The sequence below is a fragment of the Lissotriton vulgaris genome, chromosome 4_1, assembly GCF_964263255.1.
Source record: "Lissotriton vulgaris chromosome 4_1, aLisVul1.2, whole genome shotgun sequence".
NCBI classification, from domain to species: domain Eukaryota; kingdom Metazoa; phylum Chordata; class Amphibia; order Caudata; family Salamandridae; genus Lissotriton; species Lissotriton vulgaris.
The window spans coordinates 155,842,428-155,862,482 of record NC_141691.1 but is presented as its reverse complement, the minus strand read 5'-3'; the positions used below and the strand labels follow the sequence as shown (position 1 = coordinate 155,862,482).

Sequence of the window (20,055 nt, the reverse complement as noted above, 5' to 3'; positions counted from 1 at the left end):
ACACTGAATGGCACCCACCGCAACAGTGCCTATTCCCTAGGGAATTCAATTTAACATTCACAACAACAAAGGTGCACCACAAGATGTCAAATACATTATAAATTGTACAATGAACCGCGATCAATGGTATTTCTTGAATTTCAAATCTTTTATTTCAAGGGTATAAATGAAGCACCATACAGCCGACACGTTTCGTCCCACACAGGGGACTTCTTCAGGGCTTCGAGTCAAGATAATAGCTTCAGGAGAAATTACTGCTCGCTGATCTGTAAGTCTCGTTGCACCAAAAAATTGCACAAAGAAGATATGTGTATCTTTAATCCAAATCTGGTCCAATGAATTCCAGGATTGAATTGGTACAGGTACAATAACACGAGACCTCTACATAGATACTTCCAACCAAAAATAGGAATGGGTTGCAATGAACCAGATGATCTATCTCTGGTACGAAAATCCTCAGAGACTTAAAAACTGTCGAGTCGAGTCAGGAACAATGCCAGGTCTGTATATATCTATCTCTGGTACTATAATCCTCAGTGACTCCAAGGCTCCGACGGACCACCGGAGGACGCATCGTGGTCGGAACGGGGATCCCTTTAGTGATTGTTGCAGGACGGTCCCATCAAGACCGACCTGGCATTGTCTCTTTCTCATCATTTCTGCCCAGACTCTACATAGCCTTGAAGTCACTGAGGATTATAGTACCAGAGATAGATATATACAGACCTGGCATTGTTCCTTCTTCATCTATCCTGCCCTGACTCAACATAGTTTTGGAGTCTCTGAGGATTTTAGTACCAGAGATAGATCATCTGATTCATTGCAACCCATTCCTATTTTTGGTTGGAAGTATCTACATTGAGGTCTCGTGTTGTTGTACCTGTACCAATTCAATCCTGGAATCCATTGGACCAGATTTAGATTAAAGATACATATATCTTCTTCGTGCAATTATTTGGTGCAACGAGACTTACAGATCAGTGAGCAGTAATTTCTCCTGAAGCTATTATCTTGACTCTAAGCCCTGAAGAAGTCCCCTGTGTGGGACAAAACGCATCGGCTGTATGGAGCTTAATTTATACCATTGAAATAAAAGATTTGAAACTCAAGAAATACCATTGTTCGCGGTTCATTGTACAATATATAATGTATTTGACATCTTGTGGTGCACCTTTGTTGTTGTACTTGTGAACCTAGTGTTCCCCCTTGAATAGATCTGGGCCCGTCACCGTATTGGTGACCTCAGGTACTTGTACCACTTCCTTCCCTTGATTCTGATTACCTGGATTGGACCTACACTCTCGCCTCCAATGCCCAATCTTGACAGTTATGATATGCAGTGGTTTTCTTTAAATTGGCAACATCCACTCCTGTCTTAGAGGATCAATGGGTTTCCCTCTTCCACATTCTGGGTCCCTCCTTGATTTTTTTTCTGTCTTCTTCCTAATGTCCCTCGCCTGACTGTGTCTGATCGTTTTGTCTGCATTGGACCAGCATCAACTTATCCTTCTTATGCTTAGTCCACTTCATCACTACAAACCCTGGAATACTGCAGAATCTCGTTCTCTGATTTATTTTGCCAGCTGATCAAATGCTGTTGTATCATAAAGCTACCTTCTGGGCTTAATCCTAGAACAAATTTAGAGACAAACTGTCCCATATCCTTTGGATTAAGAGTATCTAGGCCTCTGTACTGCTTGAAGGTTTGCAAGAGCCTCTGGTAATAGGCATGCACAGTTTCCTTTGTCTCCTGAACAGTTCTGTCTATCTTAACCTAATCAATGTCTTGTAAGGAAATTTTGGATTGTAACCATGCGATTGCCTGCTCAAACTTTTTCATGACCACAGGTGCAGGACCATGGGTAACAGGATCTCTCTTGGGTTCAGAGGACTCGATTTTTTGGGTCTCTAAGGGTGACCTGCTCCACTCACTGTGCCATTCCCTCCAGAATCAGTGCTCTCTCCCATCGTATTAGACTCCCATTTCCTGCCTGATCTGGATCATACACTGATACTATAGGACCAATGGTGACCGGCACTGTAAGAGCTTCCGGTAGCCTGGTAATTGTGTTCACTCCACTTGCTTCTACACTCTTCAGTGGCTGTGCTCCCATTGCCTCTGTTCCTGTTGAAATTCTTCCCCTTATTCCTACTCTGGAACTTGTCTGTCGTTCTACAATTTCCTCTGTAATTGGTCTCCTCCCCTACTCTGAGCTTAGATTATATGGAGGTGGACACTCTGCTAGTAATCTTTCCAGTAGACTGTCATCTGTATCACTATCCTCTTCTTCTCTTCTGAGCATCTCCCACTTTTACAAGCAAAAGAAACAGTCTGCCTCCCCCAATGGTATCTACCCTCCATCTTTTTGCCAATGCGTCCCATTGTGCATCCTAAAATGCTCTGAAAGCCTTTCACCCTTTCTTGACTTCTATCTCTTTTCCTTGCATTTGCTGCTCTCGTCCATGCATCTACCGCCTCAAACTGTGTTGGTCTGGGTAAAGGTCGCAACACAGTCATTACTGACCTCAATTGTTACAACACATCAAATCTAAATGAACCATAACATGGAAAGGCCAAATGTCCCTCCTTTTCTGTAATCTTGTGCCAATTTTGAAGCCAAATTATAGTATGGAGCCCTATTTTCGTATCCATTTAATGAGCAGGGGTTTCTCGGGCAGTGCTTCTTCCCCACTTGAGTTACCACTCCTCTATCTCCCCTACAAAGATCCTGCAACACCTTAAAACATTTCATGATGAAATCCACTTTTACCCACAATGTTTTCGTTCTAATTCCTGATATCAGTCCACCAATACCAGTGCGTCTTTACACCAACTGACCTATCACAGCACACTCTAACTTCACTTTTCCTCCTCTCAGCAGTTTCCCTCCTTCACAATTCATATCTCATTCTCGCGCAACTCACTTATGCAAGTAACTGTTTGTCCACCATACGACCGAACAGTCACCTGATCAACTGTCTGTCCACGAAACAATCGGACAACTGCCTTCGAACATCTGCCCACGAACGGCTGGACAGTCCTATAAGTAATCAATAGGATCCAATCACTCTATCTTACACAGTAACCCACGACCTGCGTTGGTCACTCAAACACTCACTCCCTCGTTCCCTATCTCGGGTGGATTTGTTGATGACTTCTCACAACCCGCACAATCAATGGTCAGACAGTTACAGCTCTGGGTGTCTTTTACACCACAATCTATCTATCCCGGAATCTTTGGCTGCTTCTCGAGCTTGACATAAAAAAATCACATGGACCGCTCGTGCTCACAGTCTGAAACCACAATCACTAAAGTCTCATTCCAACTCCGTAAGACATCACACATTCAAATGATCACCGCCAACTAACAAACATCCCTATTCATACTCACTCCTCCACGAACTGCTGTTTCCACCACACCGCCACTCTCCGTCATCTCCGCCAAACACTGTTATACTCCGCTCACAATCCTCTGGACAACCATTTCTTGGGCTCTACGGGTTTCTAACTAACTCTTCTCTAGCTTCTCCCCTTACTACAGAGGTGTAACCGTCCTCTCGCTATCAACTGATAAAGCTGGGTTCGACTACCTAAAATTAACTAGGAATCCTGGGTATATGGGTCTTTATTACCTGCGGAGAAGTGTAAAGGGGAGAAATAACTCATTATAGGAAAATCCAACAATCGGTAATAACTGTGCCTCAAAAGTATCACAGACTCAGAGTTCCAAGTTAGTGGGTTTAATACAAAGCCAAAAACAACTGAGTGTACAAGCACCTCAAGACGAAGTTGGAAAAGTACATAGGAACTAATACAAAACCATATCTACGAGTGAGTTTAATCTGATGGATCTTGTAAAGGATGAAAAGTTCCAAGAATAAGATGCAAGCAAGGACTGCTCCAATATTTAAGTGAGACTTCATCTGAGGCTGAAAAGTGAAAAGCATTAGACTATCCCTACTCCTATCTCTAAAGCGACATCCCTACTTGTCATTCCCCAGGCAAGATCAGTAAAAAGGTGTCGGCTCGTAAAGACTTCCTAAGAAGTACATTCAAAGTGTGAATCAGGTAGCCAAAGCTACAAAGTTCAGATGCTCTTTCTAGATCCATCCCCTAACCCCTTCTCCTAACTCATCCTGTCTCCTTCTGCCTCTCTGACACACTCTGCCTCTCCTCTCTCAGGGCACTTTCCCTAATGCAAAATGCAAAAATGTAAAACATGCCCACAGATCACCTCATCTCAACCAACACCTCTCCTAGGTAGTTTTCCACCGGCTTCCACACTCCGGCCAATGTTCAGCAGTGTGACCTTGAATCCCAGGCTTCCTGGGTGAGAAAGAACACCAACTTCCAATTATCGACATTCCGCAGACAATGTATCTCCTTTCCTCCATGCCTAACTCCTAAAACAAAAGGCGTTAGTTCTAACTAACAAAGGCAGCTTCTTCCACCTGCAACTGACACGCGAGAACAGAACAACATTGCATATACATGGAATTTGCTGACTAAATCCAAATGCGAGCGCTTACCAGGGAAATTAAATTTTCAGGTCTACACAAACCGGCCAACATAAGAAGAAACTAATAGGTCTTTCATATACATAACGTGAACATTTCATTTAGGTCTTTACACAACAATTTATACACACGTTAGCAATGCTTTGCAGCATCTAAAATTATTACATGTTAAGCCCAACTTATCTCCACGTGCAGTCTTCATCTTGGTGCACGTTTAAACCAAAATGCACTACATTACACATAGACTTTTCGTTAAGCAAATGCAATATACTAAAGGCTACAGTTTCCAAATAATAATGTCATTTCATTTCTCTTGCATGGTATGAAATACTTTTCAATCCATTCACTTGCACGTTTTTACTATTCCGACACAATTCTAATAATCAAAGTTAGTACAACACAGTAATATATGCGGTTGCGGACTATCCATGAATATGAAGCACCCCAACAACTTTAGAGCAATATAGCCCTCCATCATTCTCTCTACTCTTGGAAAGTTAAATGTCCCAAGGAGTAAATATTATCCAGTTGGATGCATCAGTATTGTTGTAATGGTAAATCAGTGGTTAATGACTATACGCACACAGGAAACTAGTAGAGAAACGCTGAATGTGAAACCAGTTTCATTCCAAAATGGCTGTTTGCTGTAAATGTAGTGTTAAATTCCATTGTCTCGATATTTTGGTTTATCAGTGCTAAAGCAGTTTCTGGTCCTGTTGTTAGATGGCAGGGTATCCCCAGGCCAGAATTAGAGGAGTATTCGTGAATCGGATGTATGTCAATGAAGCTATACCTCAGTCTGCTACACTTCACCATTTGCTGCGCCAGATCTGCTGTTGACCCATTGTTTTGAAAATATTTTCAGATGTGAAGAAATGAATACTTTGTTTAATACACTTTGTTCATTTTTTGCAATTTTCCCCTTTGCATATTAGCCTTTAGAAAATCCATCGAAGATGCCTTTTCCGTACAAGGTGTTGAAAGCCCTGGACCCAGAGATATATCGAAACGTGGAGTTTGATGTTTGGTTAGACAGCAGAAAAGGTAATTTATCATGGTTATCTGTGCAAGGAATGGTGAGAAGTGCACAGTAATCGTAGTCTATTTTTACTGATTAATGTGTAAATTAAAATCAGGTCTGAGTTCCAAAGATCTTCCACTGAGCCTTCTGACTGCACTAACGAATGCTGGGGTTGCAGATTACTAAGGCTGTCTTGTCTTGATTCTTCCTAAATTCTTTCTTACACCACTGTGTACCTCTTGTCTCTTTAGCTCACCCTGACAGATTCTTTTCCAGTCCGGATTTCTCCTTTTTTCAGCTTTCCTCTGTTTCTCTCCCAGCTCCCTTTTCAAACTTTCTTTTTCTTGCTCTAGGTAAGTGTGATCATCACAAATGAGTGCTGGTGCCAACCACTGGCTCAAATTAAGCAGTGTGTAGTTTCTGGTTGCTTTTGCCAAACTGTGCTCCACCTAGTCCTTGCACTTATCGAGGTTTCACAGGTTTTAGATAGTCTCTCTAGTCTGATTTCTCTTTGTGGATACTTTGTGGGCTTGAGCCTAGTCATCAAAGTGAGCCGTTGCCTGAAGATACCTTTCTGTATCAAAGGGTTTCCACCAAAGAGAACATACTACACCCTGATGTGACAGGATCCTTGATGGTGACCCCACTGATGTCACAGTTCGTTTCTGTTGTGCAGTAATTTCCCATCAAACCCATCAACGGTCTCCCTGAAAGCTTGGGTGCTTTTAGGTCCTTGCTAAAAATTATAATTACCAGAGATTTGTAAACAAACGTGCACCATTGGATAATTTTTTTTTTAACAGAACAGAAAGCACAATATCAATGCATCAAACTATAAAATCAGTCCATTTCAGGAAAGGCTTCAGTTCTCTACAAAATTAACTTCTCAGGTGCTTAAATTCTTTTTCGAGCCTTGTTAAAATTTGAAGAGCAGATTATTTGGGGCTTATTTTTAAAGATACATGTGACTATTTTACTTCAGTATTGTTATAAATATTTTGTTGATCTTTTGACAGTTCTTTGTTCAGTGGTCTGACACTTGCAGGTTATTACAGCTGTACAGTAAAATAAGTGTAAAACTAACAATCACCTGTTCGAAAATAAATAGTATAGTTTATGCACTGACTTCTCCTAAAGATACTCCTGTTAGATTTATTGTTTTAAATGTTTTCTTTAATACTGTGCCTCTCCCAGTCTTTCTCCTCCTAAGATATGTAGATCTTGAGCTGCCTGTCCACCCTTTAGTAATTGGCATCTTAATATTAAGCATGGGATTGTTTTTAAAGAGTACCTGAACAGTGTGTGCTTTCTGAACGTAACATGCATTCAATAAGAAAGTATGCGGGCTATCTTGTTTATTGATGGTTTTGTAGTTAAAAGTATTTTATGGAAGGATAACCGTAAGAAAGACAGCAGCAATATGGATACAAAAGCAAGGGAAATGTTCTGGAATAGTTAGAAGGCAACACTAGTAATGTAAGAATATATATCTAAAGTGGATGCATACAAAGTATAAAGTTCACTGCTTTTAAGAGGTCTACTGTTTGGTTTGTTACTGGTATTGCTATTTTCTTAATAGTACATCTCTCTGCTGTGTGCTGCTTCCTTTAGGCATGTTCTCAGTTTGACTTTACAAGAGACAGATCTTCCCTTTTGCATACATTTAAGTATAGTTTCTTTCAATGACTGCAAATTTCGCTGCATAGCGCATGGGACATATTCCATCAAGGGTCCTTTTTGGTCTTTTGCGTAACTTCCTTGCACATATGCCTACAAGTCAGATCTAGTCATCCCCTGTGGCACTTGTGATACCACATGTGCACCTTGCTGCAAGTGAGGCAGAAAGGTGCACATGCAGTATCATGGAGTCCTGGGTTAACAGTTTGCTTTATAAATACTTGAATCACTCTTTCAAAGACGCTGATGATGGCCGATCTGTACAGAATAATTAATTCAGAGACTTTGGAAAAAAGTAAAAAAATGTACACACAATTTCTTTCCTTTTACAGAGCTTCAGAAAACAGATTACATGGTGTTTGCTGGGAGGCACTACTGTTTAGGTGACAAATGCCAGGTTAGTTTTGACCAAAGATGGATCATTTAGTTATTATTCCTTTGTATACCAGATTTACTCGGGTGTTTATGACTCAAAACTACTACTTATTTTTATGAATAAAGCCCATGTCCTAGACATAATCACTTTGTTTTGGTAGATTTCTAAATATTTCCTCTCTTTAGGTCCGCTTGGAACCTGGTGGAAGATATTACAATGCGCATATTCAAGAGGTTGGACATGATAGTAATGCTGTCACAGTATTCATTGAAGAACTAGCCGAAAAGTAAGTGTGCCATAACGTGCAGTAAAGAACCTTTCAAACGTGGGCCCCTATCACCAGTATGCCAGACTGATGAGCCCCTCCAAATTGTGTCAATGTGCGAAGTAGTGCACTTTTGTAGTAAAATGAATGTAAATGTACATGTATTTATATAGCGCAAATCACTGATCGGGGTCGGTATCTAAGCGCTTGCTTAGGGAACCCGTCCTGGTATTCCCCTGTGAGATAACCCCGGCAGGGTATCCACAAGGTGAAAGCCAGGCATCCCGCCGCGAGGGGCCGTTGTGGAGATTAGGCAAGCTATTGCCCCGAGTCGCAGAGTGTGAACCCGTGAGTCGAGAAGGCACTGGAAATGAAGACATTGTAAGAATAGGTTCAGCTCATGCAAGTAAGTCTTTCACAATTTTGCATCTGTATTATTTTGGAAATACATTAATTGCACAATCATCCTGACCTGAAAAACTGCTTCATGTTTTGTCTGTTGAACTGCAAAAACTTTCAGTTCAGTCCCCACCTTAAATGCCAATGTTCCAATGAGATCTATGGAGAACCTCCAACAACTCAATCTGAAGAAGGGTAACTGCCCTCTTCATCTTTCATATGACCGTTTGAACATACTTTAGGTTTAAAGTATTTTATTGAAGCAGGGTGGGGTAGGACACAAAGGGGCAGGGAACAGGTGAACCACAAGATCCGCGCACCAATGCGCATCATACAGCCAATACAACAATGCAGTTACAATTTTGCAAGAGGCTCCATCCGACTCGGGAGCATAGCTTTCGCACCTGTGGGCACGGACAGACAACGAGGGGGGGGGGGAGAAAGGGAGGGGAGGGGCGGGATGGCGGGAGGAGAGAAAATCAGGAGGGAGGGGACAAGAGATAGAACGAATGAAAAAAAAAGGGGGGAAAAGAAAAAAAGGGGGGGAAGGGAAGAGAGGAAAAGAAAAAAAAAAAAAAGGGGGGGGGGGTGAAGGGAGGAGAAGCAACCCCGCTCCAAAAACCTACCTAACCAAACTGAACCCCCAACTACCATACCCCAACCCACCCCCTGTACTGTGCCAGCATCTACAGTCTCTACTACTGTGAAGTCTCCATGAATCTCTACTATACAATACCGACCCCACCCGATCAAGCAGGCGGGTTCGGCGGCGGCGTCAGCCTCAACAACCGAAGATATCTAGGGCAGGTGATCTCTCGAAACTCGGAACATAACAGGCTGTGAAAGGGCTCCCACAATTCCTCAAAGGTATCAGTATCCCCCAGGGCTACTAAGGACATCTTCTCCATTCCAAGAACGTGCCATAATCTGTGCAGCCAACCAACTACAGAGGGAAGTGTTGTAGTGCGCCAGTGTATGAGAATATTCTGCACCGCTGATCCCAGCGCAATTGCGATCTGTCTACCCCTCTTAGACCTAAGGGGATACATCAACCCATTCGGCAACCCCAACAGGACATAGGCCGGGAATCTAGGCAGTTCTATCCCAAAGCATTTGTCCACCTCGCTCAGGACCTCTTCCCAGTAAGGAGCCAGCAGGGGGCAATCCCATAGTATGTGTGTTAGTGTACCAGTGTTGCCACAGTTGCGCCAGCACGTCCCTGGTATCGCCCTATCCATCTCGTGCAGTTTCTCCGGAGTGCGGTACCAGTAGGTCGAGATTTTAGTAAAGGTCTCTGTAAGACCCGTGTGGTAGGCCGAGTGGCGCGCGCGGTAGGAGATGTGGTCCCATTCTTTATGACTCAGCTCGCGCCCGAGCTCTCGCTCCCATCGTTCCCGACCGGGGTTGTGAATGTGAAATGAGGGGGGCTGCAGCATTTTATACAGGTCTGAGATCAGTTTGGCGTCAGACGTGCGAGTAATTAACCAACGCTCATACTCCGTGATTTCCCGGTGTGCCGAGTCGCGCACTTGGGGTTGTAATGCCCAGTGGCGCGCCTGCATGTATCGCATGCGCTCCGTTTCGGGGAGGCCATAATCCCTCCTCAAGTCCTGGAAGGAGACAACTCCCTCAGGGGAGTACAAGTGGTACAGAGTGCAGCAGCGGGCCACCCGCCAGCGCTCATAGGCACCCTGTTCCATCCCCGGGCCGAAGTCCGGGTTGCCAATGAGCGGCGTAAAGGGTGAGGGGAAGGTGATAAGCTCGCATCTGGCAGTCACCGAGTCCCACGTCTGGAGCGGGACCCGCGTTACCAAAGACGCGTAAAGATTGGGGGGCCGATGGGCTCGCCTCAAGAATGGCACTTCCTGCAGCGTCCTACCCGCCACCGCCTGATCCTGGAACAACCAGTGTTTATCAGACTCCCACCGGCTCCATTCCACGAGATATCGGAGCTGAGCAGCCTGAAAATATTTCCGCAAGTCCGGTATCCCCAGCCCTCCGGATTCCGGTGATAGCATAGCGATGCCCCTCTTGATCCTCGGCCTGCGGCCCTGCCACACGAACCGTGCAATGGCAGTCTGAGTCTCCGCAAGCCACCCCGCAGGGGGATGGAGCGGTAACGCTCTGAAGAGGTAAAGCACCTGAGGCAGGAGGGTCATCTTCACCGCGGCCACCCTACCCAGTAGCGACAGCGGGCCCTTATCCCACCGGCCCAGCTCCTCCCTGATTTTCGTGCCTAGAGCTGCGTAATTGGCCGTGACCATCTCCGGGAGGGAGGGCGCCAACAGGATCCCCAAGTACGGGATCCGGTCCTTGGACCAGCTCAGAGGGTAAAGCCTCTGCAGTTCCACTCTAGTGGCAGCAGTAAGCGAGATGTCTAGGGCGGCTGACTTACCCAGGTTCACCTTGAAGCCCGCCACGTCAGCGAATAAGTTCAGTTCCTCCACACAGGCCGGCAGCGATCTCCGCGGGTCATCCAGCGTCAGAATGACATCGTCCGCGTACAGGCTAATCGCATGACGAAACCCACCCATCTGGACGCCGATAATGTCAGGGTTCTGCCTAACCCTCTGGGCAAATGGCTCCATGTACAAAGCAAAGAGCAAAGGGGAGAGCGGGCACCCCTGTCTCGTGCCCCGCTCAATGGGGAAGGGCCGAGAGCTGCCACCGTTCACCCGGACCACCGCAGATGGGAACCGGTAGCAATTGAAGATCAGATGACGGAACTTCTCCCCCATCCCAAATTTGCTCAGGACTTTCTCAAGGTAGGGCCAGTGCACCCTGTCAAAAGCCTTCTCCGCGTCTATGGACAGGAGCATCCTCTCTCCAGGGATCCTGGAAGCCTTCTCGAGAATGTGTGTCACCCTTTTCGTATTATCTACCGTTTGCCTACCGGGCACGAAGCCCGCTTGGTCCGAGTCAACCATGCCGGGGAGGTGCAACGCCAGGCGTGCAGCTAAGATACTGGTGAACACCTTCAAATCAGTGTTCTCCAGCGAAATGGGACGATAGGACCCGCAGGCGGTCCTGTCCTTGCCCGGCTTAGGGATCACTGAGACCGTGGCCTGGAGAAATTCGGAGGGGATGGCTCCCGGTTCTGCGAAGGAGTTAAAGAGGCGAGTCAGCAGAGGCGCCAGTTCCTGACAGAAGGTTTTGTAAAACAGCGGGATGAAGCCATCCGGTCCCGGGGCCTTGCCCAGTTTGAGCCGGGATATCGCCGTGACCACCTCCTCGATACGTATGTCACGCTCCAGATACTGAGCCTGATCCTGTGTCAGCGACGGGAGCGGGACCGAGTCCAGATAGTCCCCCTCAGCCTGGGCCGAAGGGGGCTCCCCGGAGTAGAGGTCCGCATAAAAGCCGCGGAAGACGTCCGCTATGTGCTCATCGGTCGTGACTCTGCCTCCGGCCGGGTCCAGTAGTTCCTTCACTCGGTGCTGCTGGTGCTGCACCCTGAGTTTGTTAGCCAGGAGCCGCCCACACCGATCGCCCCCTGTGTAATATTTGTGCTTCAGGCGGAGCACCGCGTACTCCGCCCGATCTGTGTCAAGGGCCGCCAGGAGCTTCCGCGCCGCCTTCAGCTGCCTCCACACCCTGGGGGCCCCTGTCCTGTGATGAACCTGCTCCAGCTCCCTCACCTGCCGGGTAAGCTCATCTCTCTTGAGTTGTCGGTCCCTATTCTCGGCAGCGGAAATCGCGATAAATTCGCCTCTGAGCACGGCCTTTAGGGCTGCCCACTGTGTCGCGCGGGAGGTATCCCCATTATCGTTCACGGTCTGAAAAGCCAAAATGGCCGCCCTGATCTGATCCACCACCGACCGCCTGTGCAAAAGCGTGTCTCGGAGCCTCCAGACCCCCCTCGGCCGAGCCACCGGCGGAAGAGTGAAAACGCCCTCCACCGGAGCGTGGTCAGAAAGAGAGAGGACCCCCATGTCCGCATTCGAAGCCAAAAGAAGCAGTGGGCCCGACACTAGGAGATGGTCTAAGCGCGCATAAGATCTATGGGCGTATGAGAAGTAAGAGTATGCGCGGGTGGTGGGGTGGAGGCGGCGCCACATGTCATGCAGGTCCAGCTCCTCAAGTCGAGTTCGAATCGAGCCCGAAAGCTCACCCAACTGATGGCGCCGCTGCACAGACCTATCCAACGCCGCGTCGAAAACCAGGTTCAAATCACCCCCCAACACTATGTGCCTATCAGAGGTGGATGCAACGTCGTCCAAGGCCCTGTGTAAGAATTGGTCCTGATGATCATTGGGGCAATAAACGGAGCCCACAGTCAGTGCTAAGCCCCCCACCTTAATCCTATATACTAGAAGTCTCCCTTTCTGTTCTGCTACCTTGCTCACGACCTCACCCCTGAACCCTCTAGAAAACAAAATGGCCACCCCTGCCGTCTTGGAGGTGCTAGAGGAGAAGAGCTGTGTGGGGAACTTGGGGGTACGCATCCGCGAGCAATCCTTAGCCAGCAAATGGGTCTCCTGCAACAGGCAGATGTCCGCTTGTGAGTTTTCCAACAGGGATAACACTGCCCGCCGCTTAACTGGATTATTCAGCCCTTTCACATTGAGAGTAAGCACCTTAAGAGCCATCAAAGAGGGAGTTCAAGGAGCACATATCAAGAAGCAAAGCCCCGCCAGCAAACACAGAAGGCACCCTTCGAGGCCTCAAAACAGAGCAACATTGAATCAACCACTGGCACAGTACAGTCCCCGAACCCCAACACCCCACAACCAAACCCCCCCCCCCCCCTGCCCCTACACCACCAAATCCACACCACCCCCGCTACTGGCCCCCCCTCTAGGTCCCAAAATCAAAACATCTGCCCGCCCGCCCCAACCCCTTTCCCCGCTTCTCAAACTTTTCAAAAAAGACATTGTCCCAGTCCGGCCCGAAACGGGCAAGGCCGTGGTAAGTCAACCTAGTGGACGTCCAGCCACCACCTCCAGCACTCGCCCTTCCTCCTAGCCCACCCCCCGGATCCCCGCACCTGCAATAAGAATGAGCTAAAGTAGACTCCCCCCGGAGTGAGTTCAGGCCGTCAAGGCCACTTCGCCATTCGCCGCCACTCTGGAGGCCTCTTGGATGGCAGCCGCCATTTCTGCCCGGATTGCAGGCGAGCCCGGGCGCTCCGCCGGAGGAGAGGCCCCCCCCCCCAGCTTGTTGCCATCCATTACGAGTGCTGCGCCTCCGCCGTGGGGCCGGGGTATCTGTGTCCGATGCAGTGAGGCCCAACACCGCGCAGACATCTTGAAGGGACCGAAGCTGATGCAAGACACCGTTCCACCTGAAGATCAGACGGAAAGGGTGCCCCCAGGAGTATTGTGTCTCATACTCTCGAAGGAAGTCCGTGGCGATCTTGAAGGATTTCCTCTTCTGTAGCGTGACTGTGGATAAGTCCTGAAACAGGGTCACAGGGTGGTCCCGGAATCGGAAAGGTTGCTGCCCTCGTGCCTCTCGGAGGATCCGCTCCTTCAAGGGAAAGTTCGGGAGGAAGGCCAAAATGTCCGGAGCGGGCGCCGTGGCTCTGCGGGGGCGACCCACCCGATGTGCCCGGTCAATGCGAATCCGAAAGTCCTCCGACTCTCCCAGGATCGCACGGAAGAGGGCCACCAGATATGCAGTCACGTCTTCACCCTCCTCACCAGACGGCACACCGCGGACCCGTATGTTGTTCCGCCTGGACCGATTTTCAAGGTCCTCGGCGTGGGCCTGTAGCTCAATCTGCTGCTCCCGTAGCCGCAGGACCTCCTGCTGCAGATGGGTGATCTCCTCATCCCTGGAGTGACCCGCCTCCTCCACTGTGTTCACACGGTCCCCAGGGAGTCCATCTCTCTCCTCACTTCGCGGACCTCCCCGGCCACCTCACGCTTGAGTGTTTGGAAGTCCTCCCGAAGGGAGCTAAACAGGGACTCTAGAAATGACCTCGTCACCGGGGGCTCTCCACCGTCTGCCCCCCTGGTTGGTGCCGGGGAGGTCGCTGCAGGCTGGGCACCTCCGCTGCGTAGGGCGCCCCGTCCCAGCATTTCCGGCAAGGTCCGGTCGCCCCGTCGCTGCCCCCTGGCATTCGACATTGTAGATTAATAACGGACACTGAGGCTCACTGAACAGCAAAGAAAGCAGCTATATGCCAGCCGGGAGCAGCCCACACAAAGAGCACCAGGAGGGCCGAGCTGCCCGGCCGAACTTCACAAAATGGCCGCTCAGTAGTGTCGAGGGGACAACGCCCAAGATGGAGACCCTCTCTCCTTCTTCGATCTGAGATCCAGAAATCCGGCCAGTGGGCTAAGTCACAAGGCAACGTTCGCCGGGGTCCACTGCTTCAGGGAAAGATCTTCCCCGGGAGACTCGTTCCACAGTCCCGCACAGATAACTAGCCGAGGCGATCTCCTCCAGCGGGCCTCGTCAAGCCACGGGCTGGCGTAGTGAGGTGATGCCGACTCCGCCTCCGCTCTGCACCTCCGCTCCGTTCCGCTCCGTACAGCCGCTGTCGGACAACTCCGAGCCGCTCGCGGAGCCGTCGCCGACTCCCACTCCAACAGCTCATGCACCGCTGCGGGCTTCACACCTCGGAGGCCGGTCGCTTCGTCGCGCTCCGAGGGTTGGGAGACTCGCGGCTTCCAGCTCTCACTCGGGCCGTTCAGCGGGCTCCGACCTGGGCTTCACCGGCCAAAATCTCATCCCCGACGGCGCAAACCAGGCTCAGCAGGCTCTCTACACCTCCACCGTGAGCACCAGGCTCAGTTGCCGCTTGATCCGGGGGGGAATCAGCGGTTCCAAGCGGTGCAGGAATTCAGGGGTCCGGGAGCTCTCGGCAAGTGCGACCGCTCAGCCCGCCATCTTGGCCACGCCTCTGAACATACTTTAAAGATAAACGTTTGGAGGTAGTAACCTGGGCATGGAAATTGTTTGTGGTATAATGTGTTCTTTAATGTCCAGTAAGGTATCCTGTCCAGGGACCATTCTGTTCCTACATGGAAGTTTAACACTCAAAGTACTAAAGCTACTGGCAACCACAGGTAAGGTGAAAGCTCCTGGTCACTTTACCATTTTCCCCCAATATATATTATATTGTTCTGGCTGGGTCCAGTCATAGGTTGAGGGAAAAGTAATTTTGCATCCAGGAGTAGAAAGCCTCCTGCCACTGAACACATACTTTGTGCTATTGTTTGAGCCCAATATATAGTAACTGTAATACGTAGCTTCATAACTGGAGCCTAGCCGGTCTCTAAATATGGATGCAGTGATTCTGACTTGTTGCGCCAAGAGATGTAGAAGTTTCCTCTGTGGCAAGTTATGCTGATAAAGTATCTTCCTGGTCCCGAGGCTGATGGTGTGCTCTATGGAATAACCTTCCTCTTCCATATGTCCCACCTGGATGTGTTTTGTCACAACCTGTCCTCTTCCTCATTAATAGTAGTAACATTGACACTTTGTGAGTCTAACGCGCTAGAGTCGACTCGCGAAGGAGTATCTCTGCGCTATAGACCGCTGGGGAACCCGTCCTGGCTTTCCCTGTGAGATGGTCCCTACTGGGTATCTCCAAGGTGAAACCAGGCATTCCCGGCGTATGTGGGGGGCCGTTGTGGAGATGAGGCAAGCTAATGCCAAGAGTTGCCAAGTGTGATCCCTAGTTAGAGTAGGCACCGAGGCGAGAATTATCGAGTCCGCTGACCCTGGTCCAAGACCCTGCCGCATCTGGAATTGAACCCTGGTCCCGGGCCGTCCTTTGCTCCCGGGTCTTCCGCCTCTAACCAGTGAGCCACACCACTATTGCCTTATGAGTCTCCGCCATTCAGTTGAATGTTCTTGTGTGATCTTTGTGATGATCAACCATTTTGCTGCTTTATGATAAGACTTAATCCAGTATTGGTGTCTTTCATAAATTCACATGCCTAAATCATTCCTGTCCTTGGAATGAGAGTCCCCGGTACATAAAGTAATGTCCTATAGACATATAGAGAAATAGACCTATAGGCCTCACATTAGTAACATATCCATGAGCTGCAAGCTTTCTCGATTCAGGATCCCTTTCTGCAATTTAAACAAGACAGAGTGATTTTGCGAACAAATCCGAACTTTATTCCAAAAATCCCATCGAATTTACATCTCAACGAGCCTGTGGTTTTGCACTCTTTCTTTCCAAATACCAGTACTGCAGCGGAAAGGTCGTTGCATTCCCTGGATCTCAAACGGTGCTTGAAATTTTATATCGACAGGACAAAGGCTTTCAGAAAGTCAAATCGGCTATTTGTGGCTTACAGCACGCCCAGGAAAGGTCTTCCGCTCACTTAACAGAGCATTTCCCGCTGGATTTCGGCAGCTATTTCTTTTTGTCACGAACAAGCAGGACATCCCGTGCACTCTAAAGTACGAGACGATTCTACTAGGGTGATGTCCACATCCATTGCACTTTTCGCAGGTGTGCCTGTCATTGACATTTGCAGAGCGGCAACATGGACGTCGCCACATACCTTCACTAAGCATTACTGCCTGGACACAGAACTTATGAAGGATGCTGCGGCGGGACAAGCAGTACTTCGTCAACTATTTCAGTAGAGGTGAGCCTGCTTTCATCCCTCCATCATTCTCATGTACGCACATTTCTTTATTGTATAATTTGATGGTATTTATTGTTTGCAACTCTATGCTCCTATTGGCCGCTTTATGTTATTATCTAATGACTTGCATATGCTGCACCATCCGAAATGTGCTTTGTTCATGGCTTGCTACTCTGATTCAGGCATGTGAATCTGTAAAAGACACCCATAATACTGGATAAGAAATGCGTTACTTACCTGTAACTGCAGTTATCCAGTATTGGTGTCTTTCATTGATTCACATGCAACCCTCCCACCACCTAATTCTCTCAGTGATACGCCTACTTAGCTTTGTGCATACGAAAATCTGAGGGACCGAAGCTCCTTCCAGGAGGGTTCTAGAGGGAGGTGACAGCTGATTGGCTCTTTTCTAGAGTTTAGCACTTTTTACAAAAGGACATAGATATTTTACTAATGTGAGGCCTATAGGCCTATTTCTCTATATGTCTATAGGACATTACTTTATTTATGTACCGGGGACTCTCATTCCGACAACGGGAATGATTCAGGCATGTGAATCTATGAAAGACACCAATATTGGATAACTGCAGTTACAGGTAAGTAACGCATTTTTACTGGGAATCCGCCTGAACGATTGGTACTCTGCATCTTGATATAGTATCTTCCATTTGAGATCTGCCTTTCACAGATTGCTTTAGGGTGAGCATGTGTCTTCAATGAAATTGGCTAAAAATCTTTTGCAAGGTGATTGCTACTCAGCACCATACGTTTATATTCTACCTCTGTTCTCCGAGTTAATGATGCCCCATCGCCTAGATTTCTGAAAGATACTTCCAGGCACCAATTCTTCTCCCAGGCACCACATGGGATAAGGAGACCTTTTGCTTACATGTGTCACTAAGTGGCAGCAGGCAGCTTTTGACCCCTTGGACTACTAGTGCCCTTCCCAAGCGGCAACAACCATTCAACCTCATTAATTTGTCATTAGTGGCCCACATCTATCCTCTGGGAAACCAGATTCAGCAGTTCCATGAAGTCAGGCAGATGTGTTTTACAAATCAGTCAACATTACTTTGCCTGGCTTTTTCTTTTTACTCCACCAAATCTCCCCCCCACCCCCCCCAGTCTATTTAATTCCCTTGTGCCAAGGAGGACTGGGGGGGACATCACCATATTTTAGACCTTTGACCTCTGAATGCCTTCCTGTAGCAGGACCAATTCAAAAAGCTACACTGGCTTAGATCCGGTCGGCTCTGGGAACTGGATGGTGTCCGTTGACCTGCAGGATGCCTATTTTGGTATACCTGTCCTGCAGTCTCACAGATGATACATGAGGTTCAAGGTAGGCAGGCGCATTCTGTTTTCCGTGATCCCCTTTTGTCTTAGCTGCATTCCTCAGTTGTTCGTGCATGCAAACGCAGAGATCGTCGCTCAGGTCTTCACAGATGTGAGGGTGGAGATTGGGATTCCCGGTTTCACCAAGCTCAGCTACTGGCTGTTGAAGGAGGGATTGCCACAGTCCATTGTAGACTGCCTCCGGACATCCTTTGGGTTCATGATCAACGATCCGAAGTTGTACTGGACTCATTTAGCAGCTGCTTGAATTAATTTGGAGCTCTCATGGATACAGTGCAGTTTAGGGTGTTAGCTCTGCGGCAACGAGTCCAAAAAAATTGAGCTATGATCCTGATGTGTCTTTGTCCCCGATCTCTGTGAGAGTATCTGAGTCTTCTTAGCCATCTCCACCCTTGTGGTCAGTTACGCCAGGAGGCACATGCAGGTTCTACAATGGATTTGGATGTTCCAGTGGGCCCCACATTAAGTAAATCTATCTCATGCAATCCAGATTTTGGTGGACACTGATCATGATATTTAGTAATGGCTGCTCGAGGGATGTATGACATTACAATGCATACTTTTACATCGCATGCTTTTACATCGCAAGTTTTACAACGCATGCCTTTACAAAGCATAGTGTTGAGGGGTGCTGGATACTGAATAGTTTAATTTACTATTCCAACTACAGTCCCCGTGGATAGTAGGGAAGGTGTTGGATAGTAAATTAAATCTATTCCCTATCCTAGAGCGGCCCCCAGCGCAATGCGTTGTAATGGTTTGCGTTGTCAAAGTTGCGATGTAAAAGCACTGCGTGGTAAAAGTTGCGTTGTAAAGGATGTTTCCCCTGCTCGAGTGATAGTTGTCTAGCAACAGTCCCCTCTCCCTTCCTCACACATTGCTGACGGACGTTTCACTGCTGGTTTGGGGAGGTCTATAGGGATGGATGGAGGGGTGAGAATGGATGTCTCCCATGAAAACCCAGTGCTGTATCATTATTTTGGGTTTGTGGGCCATTCATGTAGCTGTGAAGGCCTTCCTGCTGTGCGTTAAGGGGAGTCTGGAGCATGTTCTTACAGACCACACCACTGCCATGTGCTGCTGCAACAAGCAGGGTGTAGAGTGGTCCTGTGTCTAGAAGCTCTGGGCCTCTGTAGTTCGTTGGGGTGTCAGGGAAATTTCCTGATCATTAACCACCTGATGGGATTCTAGAATTCCAGAGCAGACTGTCTGATGTCTTGCAGGTCACCAGTGGTCAAATATGTCTGAGTTCTCTCTCCTGTGATATGTTCTCTCCTTGATCAATAAGGTCAGATGGGGTTCCCAAGTTTTTGTAAAAGGACCCTCACCCACTAGTAAAACTGGTGGAATGCTACATCTTTGGATTTCCACCCAGCATACCTAGCATATTAGAGTATGATTCGATGCGTAAATCATATCAGAGCTGGTTGATATCTAAAGATCCTAGTACAAGTTAAAATTGTTTACAGGTATCCCTTCTTTTTTTAATTTATTTTATTAGAGGGAACCTTTGGCAAAGTTAAAAACTGAAATAGTTATTTGTTCTCCCTGGAGTAATTGAGCTCCCACATCAAAGCAAGGATGTACATTTTTCAGCCATATCGAAATGCCATTCCGGGTCAGATGGCTTTCTAAAAGACCAATGTATTTTGAAGATCCTTATCCTAAAGTTATCTACTAAGAACACAAAGTTCGAGGTATATGAGTTGTAGATCACATGCTTCAGCATAGATCGCCATCTGGCGTTGGGCCTGGATGTTTGCACTTTGTTTTTCTTCGAAAGAGTCTTTGTAGTCACAAGGTAGGTGACTCCTTCTTACGCTGACAGTGTGCAAGCATCGACTCCATCCCCAGATTGTTTATTTCTGCCATCAGGTTCTGTAGT

General features: G+C 47.9%; 1 protein-coding gene across 1 annotated transcript in view; it reads left to right on the top strand.

Moving 5' to 3' along the window:
- LOC147718512 (UDP-N-acetylglucosamine transferase subunit ALG13-like) overlaps nucleotides 1-18,417 on the top strand; it is a 466,422-nt gene extending 448,005 nt beyond the window's left edge. The window contains exons 9-12 of the mRNA XM_086967203.1: nucleotides 5,454-5,562; nucleotides 7,549-7,613; nucleotides 7,778-7,878; nucleotides 18,201-18,417. Coding sequence (XP_086823329.1) covers nucleotides 5,454-5,562; nucleotides 7,549-7,613; nucleotides 7,778-7,878; nucleotides 18,201-18,417 — 492 coding nt within the window. The remainder of the gene's footprint in view (nucleotides 1-5,453; nucleotides 5,563-7,548; nucleotides 7,614-7,777; nucleotides 7,879-18,200) is intronic.
- The last annotated feature ends 1,638 nt before the right edge of the window (nucleotides 18,418-20,055 follow it).